General features: G+C 44.5%; 2 protein-coding genes across 2 annotated transcripts; one reads left to right on the top strand and one right to left on the bottom strand.

Annotated features, from left to right (window-relative positions):
* Positions 1 to 2: 2 nt before the first annotated feature.
* CFAP144 (cilia and flagella associated protein 144) lies at positions 3 to 3,122 on the top strand (the record flags this gene model as incomplete). Its single annotated transcript, XM_082484484.1, has 4 exons — positions 3 to 135; positions 962 to 1,021; positions 1,907 to 2,010; positions 3,057 to 3,122. 4 exons carry the CDS (start codon positions 3 to 5, stop codon positions 3,120 to 3,122), a joined length of 363 nt encoding a protein of 120 aa, XP_082340610.1.
* A 202-nt stretch (positions 3,123 to 3,324) lies between these two features.
* Positions 3,325 to 8,177, bottom strand: EBNA1BP2 (EBNA1 binding protein 2). Its single transcript, XM_082483538.1, has 9 exons — positions 8,087 to 8,177; positions 7,868 to 7,951; positions 7,459 to 7,616; positions 6,730 to 6,853; positions 5,335 to 5,424; positions 5,048 to 5,123; positions 4,687 to 4,777; positions 4,199 to 4,370; positions 3,325 to 3,851 (listed from the first exon to the last, which is right to left on the bottom strand). The coding sequence occupies exons 1-9, from the start codon at positions 8,159 to 8,161 to the stop codon at positions 3,801 to 3,803; spliced, it is 921 nt and encodes a 306-aa protein (XP_082339664.1). The 5' UTR covers positions 8,162 to 8,177; the 3' UTR covers positions 3,325 to 3,800.
* Positions 8,178 to 8,245: the final 68 nt, after the last annotated feature.

An 8,245-nucleotide genomic window follows, 5' to 3' on the forward strand; every position in this document is an offset into this window, starting at 1 on the left:
CCATGGCCGCCCGCAGCGGGGAGAAGGAGCCGCCGGACCCGGTGCGGCAGAACCAGCTTCTGTGCGAGCGGGTGCGGAAGGAGCTGCAGTGCCAGAGGCTGCACACGCAGTACAGCGTGAACCCGCTGCACCGCGGTGAGGCGACGCGCGGGGCCGCCCCGCAGTCGCGGAGAACTGGCGCGGAATCCCCGAGGGCATGACAAACATGGCAGCGAGGCGCAGGGCGGGTTGTGGGGCCTGCCTGCATGAGGCAGCGGCCCGAGCAGGCCCCAGAGCACTCGGCTGTGTGTCAGAGACAAGCAGCTGCACCCAGGAATACCAGCAGTGGCCAGTAAGAGGGGTAGATCTGGAAGGAGCAACTGGCGGGCTTTTCTTTTGCCTACGGAACCAGGCTGCATGCCCGACGACAGAACAGAGATGTGACCAATTTGCCCAGATTAGACAGTGCCTTAGTAAACGTTTATTTACATGCGTGAGGCAACTATTTAGGATCTGGAATCCACAGATCCTGAGCAAACACCACAGAGCTAACGTAGGGTAGAGAGCTTCTCAACAGCGCACCATGTTTCTTCAGCCCCTGGGCTGATTTCTAACTGCCAATTCAGTCATAGAATCTGTGCTGGCACAGACAGGTGATGTGAATAATTCAATCAGGTCTAGCTTTTACCACAAAACAAAAACAAACCAAAGGAAAAGAATTTCCTGATACTTGGCGCTCTGCAGGCCACCACTTGGGTGGGGTGGAACTTAGCTGTGGTGAATGCAGGCAGCATCCAGTAGAAGGGCCTTTAGCATACTTAACGCCCCTTCCCTTTCTAGGAAGTTGCTATTAGTCAGTACTCTAACTCATTCTGTTCTGTTAACATGCTGTCCTTTTACAATTTCCAATGATAGATACCCTATACCTGGCTGTGATGCTAAATTCACATTAAAGTAATTCACCTGCATCATTTCTTTCCAGTTCACACTATAACCAAGAAGCCTATGTCTTGGCATGATAATATAGAAGAGCCGGCAGATGGTAAGACATGTCTGAACATCTTGTGATAATTACGGAAGAAAATGACTAAAAAATAAGGTTTAAAAATTCCAATTAGTCTAAAAGATGACATACATGGAAACACCCCTGTGACAACAGAAGTAAAACTCATTCATTTTTCTTAAACATAAGGCAGGTTTTTTTCCGCTTTAAGGCCCTTTCCCATTTCTTTTCATTATCAGTACAAGCTTGCATTCATGCAATTATGCTTTCATTTTTGGTTTTATTTATCACACTCAAATTCTGCTTCAGAATCTAAACCTGTTTCACAGGAAAACAAAAAAATCTAGAAAGATATTTTATATATACATGTTGCCTGTCATTGCAGATTCTACCTAACCACTGCATACAGTAAACTACTGAAATGGCTGCTGAATCTTGCTTTAGAGCGCTAATTACAGGAAACCTTATAGCAACTGCTCACTTATTTCTAACATGCCAATTTTGTGTAAAAACCTTAATGGTCAGTTAAGGTTGGCCTGCTCTAGTCAAGGACTGGGGTGAAAAAAAAAAAAAAACACAGGGAAAAGCAGCAGGTCCCAGGGAACTGAGAGCTCACATGGAGCGCTGGTTGATACCAGATGTGGTATAGGAAAAGTAAGGTGCTGCATCCAGTAAACAGGGATGAGAGAATTAACATGACAGTATAAGCAGGCAAATCTTGAAACTTCATCAGGATAAATTTGAGTAGAAATGTCACCCTGCATTCTCTTACAAGATCATTTGCAGAAGTGCAGAGGTTGCCTCCAATCTTCACTTTCTTGCTGTTGCTTGGACAGCATTAGGATGTCCCATTCTAACACACATCCACGAGTGACTTTTTTAAACATACTTTTTCATTTGCATTTGTGTCTCTTAAACCAACAGACAGGTTTCTGAATCTTATTCACCATGCAGCACTGGAGCCAACAAAGAAATATTCAGAGCCACAAACTGAAAGCCAGGAAATTGGCTGGAACACAACACCTTTGGTGAGTAGGGTGCTTAAGGACTCAGCTCTTTGCAGGATTCAGAGAGGTTCAGCCCATCACATTTAAAGGCATTCATGGAAGAAAATAACCTGCGACAAACATGGAAAACAGGAATGACCAGGGATAAGCATAGCTGTTCATGGACAAGTTTTCTGAACGTACACCTAAGAGGACTCTTCACACTAGCATAGGCTTGTGAACACAGAAACAGTAGACTTCCCCTGAGAAACTTGCATGCAAAATATCTGCAATAAGAGCTGATCCCGAGCATATTGCCAGATGCCACACGTGTAGTCACAGCTGTTTATTAAAGCATCCAGCCATGAGAAATGGCGTAGTGAGCAATGTGAAGTGACATACATTAAGTACTGTGAAATGTGCTGCTGTACAGTATCTTTCAAACAAATTGCAAGCAGAACCATAAAATTAATAATTAGCTAAGTAAACCCAGGGCAGAATACACCAGTGAGGATTCATCTGGGAAAGCACGAATAAGCAGGAGAAAAAGAAATCTTATTAACAAGCTGAGACATCAATCATATCTGACAAATGAATAGCTGTGATGATGACTGACTTGGAAGATCAGCGTTTCGAGAAAGGCAAATGAGAGCCTGATTAATTTTGGCCTGTTACAAAGAAAACAAAGATAAATGAGAAAATAAGATAGTCTTCTGCAACTTTTCATATTACACTTGAGGTAAAATAGTTATTCATGAGAACGCTAGAGACGGACATCCCAGCAGGGCTTGACACTTAGATACTGCTGGTAGGATTAGGCTGGCAGGAAAGAGGCAACTAAATTTGCATGTAGGGAAGTGAGTTAGATTTATAGAGTCAGGACTCACAATGCTGTTTCATACGTCAAGTTTTCCTTTTTCACCAGGTTCTACTGTAATGAAGCAGTGAACAGTATAATCTCAGATAAGTGGTATCCTACTCATTTGTCTTTTGGGCATTTCTCAGCAAGACCACCACTCTTCTCAGGAGAGACTACTACTACTAATTCTAGTAAAAGCACATGACTGTTCATCATTTTTCTTTCCCAGATTCATGTGGACCGTACTGATCGCAGACTCTACTTGCCACGCCGGAGAACTGAGATCACTAAATAAACGGCTGCCACAGGGAGGAACAGTCTGAGAGCCTGCAGTAATAGAGTGGCAAAGCCACACAACTTAGACAGAAGCAGTTAATGACATCTAATATGTTAGGCCCTGCTTGTTATTAGGTGAGTCTGGTAGATTTCTGGCAAGAGATGTCAAGAAAAGGGGAGAGTCTGTCCAGATTTGCAGCCTGACAATAGTTACAGAAATAAACCTATTTTTAAGACTGCTGCATTTGTCTCACTGCTGTTTCTGAACCCATTTATAGGAATAGTCTAAAAAAAAACACTTTAACATCTTGACAGGCTTCAGACTTCTTATTCTGACATCGGCAACATGACCCAGAACTCAAGTTCACCAAGTACATGTCAACAGTAGCTGTGGAAAAAGCTGTCAGAATGAAGGGAACAAAGCGTAGGCTTCAGATTCGTAACACAACTAAACACAAATTAGACACAGTTCTGTGCAAACCATTTAATGTGTTCACACACCAAAGGTTTACGTAGAAAATAATCCTTCAACAAAACAGACGATAAGAAATCAGCAATAAGGCACTAGTTTCCACTGACTTTTTTTCTTGCTACTTGGAAGCAGCCAGCTTGCTCCATGGTTAGCTGCTTGATGACAGCAAAAACATATCTTAGAACACACAGAAACACAGGAACCCCACCGGGGAGCACAGTCCTCTTATCGTGCTCGGCTCTTCATTTTCTGCCTTGTTCTTTTTCCAGGTCTCTTCTGCAAAGAAAGGACAGGCTTATATCTTTATTTTCATGTCCTCAATCTTTGTTCTAGCTCTATAGCTTGGGGAGCATACCAAGGATATTTGTCAGCGCCTCTGGAGAGTGAAGTTTTGGGACACAGGTAGCAACAAACAGTACTTCCTAACTCCCCCGCTATTTCACTACTGAAATACTGAACCACCGTCCTCAGCTCTGTCTGCAACTGAATTATGTTCAGCTCCCAAAGACAGACATTGTGACTTCCAGACGCTGGAGGCACCCATCGCACACTCAGCTCTCCCTCCCAGACCAGGGCTGGCTTCCTATCCAACCAGGATCATTTGCATGCAATATTTTACTTACATTGAGGGCTTTCTTTCCTCCTTTTCTTGCTTTTCCTGGGCCTTTGTTGTGAGCCACTTTTGGCCGGAAGCTGGATACATCATTAAAACTCTCCTTTGTGTTCCACTTTGAGCCCTTCTTCTTCCCACCAAACCCAAACTTCTGATTCTTGTATCGTCTTTTGGCATTTGGTCTAAAAAACAACCAAACAGCATCATCGCCTGTATTCCTTTCCTCGGGAAACTCTCGAGAAGGCACATGTATCTGCTGATGGACTCCCATCTGCTATCATAAACCTTTCCCCTCTTAAGAAGAGGTAAAAATTAGCACATTTCAGTCTCTGTTCCATTCTGGCCACAGGTTTCCTCCTCTACAGGGACAGAAAGCCACCTCAGACTTATTTTAATGAACGTTAATCAGAATGGCTTTCTTGTTCCACAAAACGAGCCCCTAAAAGACTGAAAGAATCAGGGATTCTGCATTTAAATATCTTTCTTTTCTGGTCTCACCCCTTCTTCATCTGTTGACTTGCACTGCCTTTTTTATTCCCCTGAGATGACGTCTGCTCTTCATCTAGAAAATCCAGCTTATCAGAGAGACCTGCAAGAGCAAAGACATAACAGTTGCTCAGCTACCACCACAGAATATGAATTTTCAGTCTAAGCAATTAATAGGAACAAGTCACCCTCACTGAAGGGTGAAGAACCACTACTTGAGAGGATTTTCACTGCCACTGGCATGTGATTCTGCACAGCAGCAGCCTTTCAAGCTCACTGTCCAGCACTACAGACTGACATCATGCATCACACTACATTATATTGCTCACACATCACTATTACCATTCCACATTTGCTCTCTTAGACAATTTACCTTTCTGGTATTTCTTGACTGCATTCAACATATTTTTTTTCTCCTTTTGCCTCCTCTGCAGAATCTCAGTTTGCACCTAAGATTAGAAGCAGAATGTTACTGTTGTTCCTCGTTGTATCCTTTTTTTTTTTTTTAAGGTATCTCATCTTTTGCTGTCTTCCTTCAAAGCAGCTACATAGAAGACTAGAGAGATTCCATATATTTTAGCCAGCCTCCTGAGGTCTAAGTTCCTCATGCAGGCTCTAGATTCTTGTCACACATAGGTCCGTTCTGTAGCTCCTCCTCACCTTCTTGCCGTATTTTCTCATTGCACGGAGCTGTTTTGCTTTCTCAGACCTCTCCATAGCTTCCTGTTTACTCTTAAGCTTCTGTCGAATCTTATTAGGAGATAGAAAAAAAATAAAATTTATCAGTAACGCAAAAGAAAATATGAGAATTTTGACTGTCGTGCAGTACTGAAATCAAAAATTATATTAAATATCTCTCAATCAGATAATGCTTAATTTACCTCCAAAGTTACTCACTGGCTTCCGCCCTGATATGATGTTGGGTTTTTTTCACAAATCATAAGGCATAACATCCTTTCAACTCAAGGTGGGAACAGTTATTACTGAAAATCCTGAACTGAACTATTAAAATCTGGTTAACAAGATAAAACTCACACAGAGAGACAACAAAGCCTTATAATGGGCTCTAATGGAACCACTAAACAAGAGTATCTTGTCACCCTACTCAGGTGTACGTAGAAGACTTGGTAGCTTCTTTTTTGTCATTATTAGAAGTAAAGCACTGCAAAGAGTTAAGTCCTTCCATGCCATCGAAAACACCTTTTTCATTCCTTCCTTGTTCATAACCGTTTCTATAAGGATGCCACATTACAAGGAATTACAAAAATTTCAACATAGATCTTTTGGATTCAGTCTGTGACTGCACTGGGAGATAAAAACTGACCTTCAAACAGAAGCCAGCAAAATAAGGTAACAGCGATATGCAGAATCCACTTAAGTCTCAGCAAAAGCTAATTATTAATCATCATCTTCTCTAGGAAGATTCTATCAGTCATCGAAACAGTGACCAAGTCATACATGAACCGCAAATTAGACTCCAGGTCATGTTTGTTTAACTTATACAATGGAGTCTTTTTTTTTTTTTTCCAAAACTAAAACAAAAATTAGGGTTCTGTTTGAGCAAGTTTGTGAAATTCTTATTTCCTACACAAATCCGAGTTACTACCCATGACAGATTAATTCAATAACATACAGTTTAAAAATCACAGAGAACCAAAACACAGTAAGTATAAACAAAGGGTGATACTTAAGTAGGGAACAGTTGACTGCAAATCTTAGGACAAAGAGAACAAACACAGCCAACTTCACAACCACTGTCACGCATATGGAGAAAAAGTCTCCATTTTGAATACTAAATACATTCAGGACAGAATATAAATTGTGCTTTTCTACTTTATGTTACAACCTGTTATGGAAACTCCCACATTGCACTGAAATACCTAAACAGGGGGAAATTTCCTGCCACAAACAAAATTTCAAACACAAACATTGTCGCAAACATTTGTCAAAGAGATGAAGGTAAGTATTCACACATCACACTTTAAAGTTAATCCCTAATACAGGCTAAAACCAACACGTAATACAGGAAAGCAAGCCATTATTCACTGCACGTACCTTCTGCATCTGTTGGTCTGATTTGGCCATCTCTGCAAAGTAATCATCTGGCCTTCGAGTAGGAACCTGGAGCTTGCGCAACCTAGGTAGGGCGTCCAGCACCGCAGCCTGAGCCTGACGGTAACTAGGGAGACAGCACAACACCAGCTCTGTCACTGGGTATCGGGCATCTCACAGCACTGACAGAAACTTTGCTCACATAAGCTAGTCGATGCTGGGATCTAACATACATTGGTCCAGAATTACATCAACTTTCTGTGCCCTATAACATTCAGTGCTACTAAAAGCAATTTAGGTGCCAATACAGTATTAACGCTTGTATCTTGCACACATACATTTATCTAGTTTCCAGTTACAGTTTTGTATGTTGAATTATAAAAGGCAAAGCAAAACAAAAGAACTGTAATAACACCAAAAGAAATCCACAAAGAAAAATCCATATCCTGTGCTAAAGCCACAGTGCTGCAACCAAGGAACTTCTTAAACAAACTTTTCAGCAAAGGATGGAAGGCTGCCGCAAGGAGGGAAATTATTTCCAGTCACAAGTTAAATATATTAGCATTAATTTGGAAAACATTCAGAGCCATCACATGTAAAATACATGCCCCAAGAGTGACATGATACTGGTGACAGCCACTGTGGCAGTCTGCAGCACACCTATGGAACATGACTCTGAGCACGCAGCAGTACACCAAGACCCTACAAGAAATCTCCCTTTTTGACACTCACAAGCTCATCTCTCTCTGGAAATCATTCTCAGGATCAACAGCATCTTTGTTAGAAGCGCTCGGTGAGACGGGATCGATGACCTGGCCCAAAGTCACATCCAGCCTTTCCACCCAAGGTAGCTGCTGCCTGAATTCGGACAGGCACAGCTTCAGCCCGTCCTGTGAAAGAAGCACAGCTCTGCACACACACCCCCGCACACAACCACCTCCCCAAGGCCAGCCCGGCTCAATACCGAGGTTACACCGTGGGCTGCTCCTCCAAGGCCGCTGGACGATACCCCAAACCCCATAGCAGCGCAAGCACCCCGGCGGCCTGCCCAGCCCCGACCCCCGCGGCCCTCGCACCCGGCCCAGGGCGACGCAGGCCCCAGCCCGGGGTTTCCGCCCTGCCCCGGGAAGGCCCCACTCACCACGTTGTTGTGCCGCTTCGGCCGCTCCTCCAGCACCACATTGAGCCCCGGCTTCAGCGCGCCCCTGGAGAAGGCCTCTTGGAGCTGTGGAGAGGGGCACGCTCAGGCCGCGCCGCCGGCGGGGGCACCGGGCGGGCCTCCCCCGCGGCTGCCGGGGGAAGACCTCACCGCCGGGCCGGCGCTCCGGCCCCGGCCCCACCGCCGCGGCCACGGGCTCACCTCCGAATCCGAGAGAGAGGAGTCCTCCGAGCCGGAGTCCGAATCCGAGTCGGAGAGGGATCCGCGCCGCGCCATGCTGCCGCCGCCGCCACTTCCGGTCGCGTGCGCGCGACCCCACCGCCCCTTCCGGAAGCGCCGGAGCCGCGGTTGCCACAGCGA

This window comes from Vanellus vanellus (assembly GCF_965231255.1).
Source record: "Vanellus vanellus genome assembly, chromosome: 5".
Taxonomy (NCBI): domain Eukaryota; kingdom Metazoa; phylum Chordata; class Aves; order Charadriiformes; family Charadriidae; genus Vanellus; species Vanellus vanellus.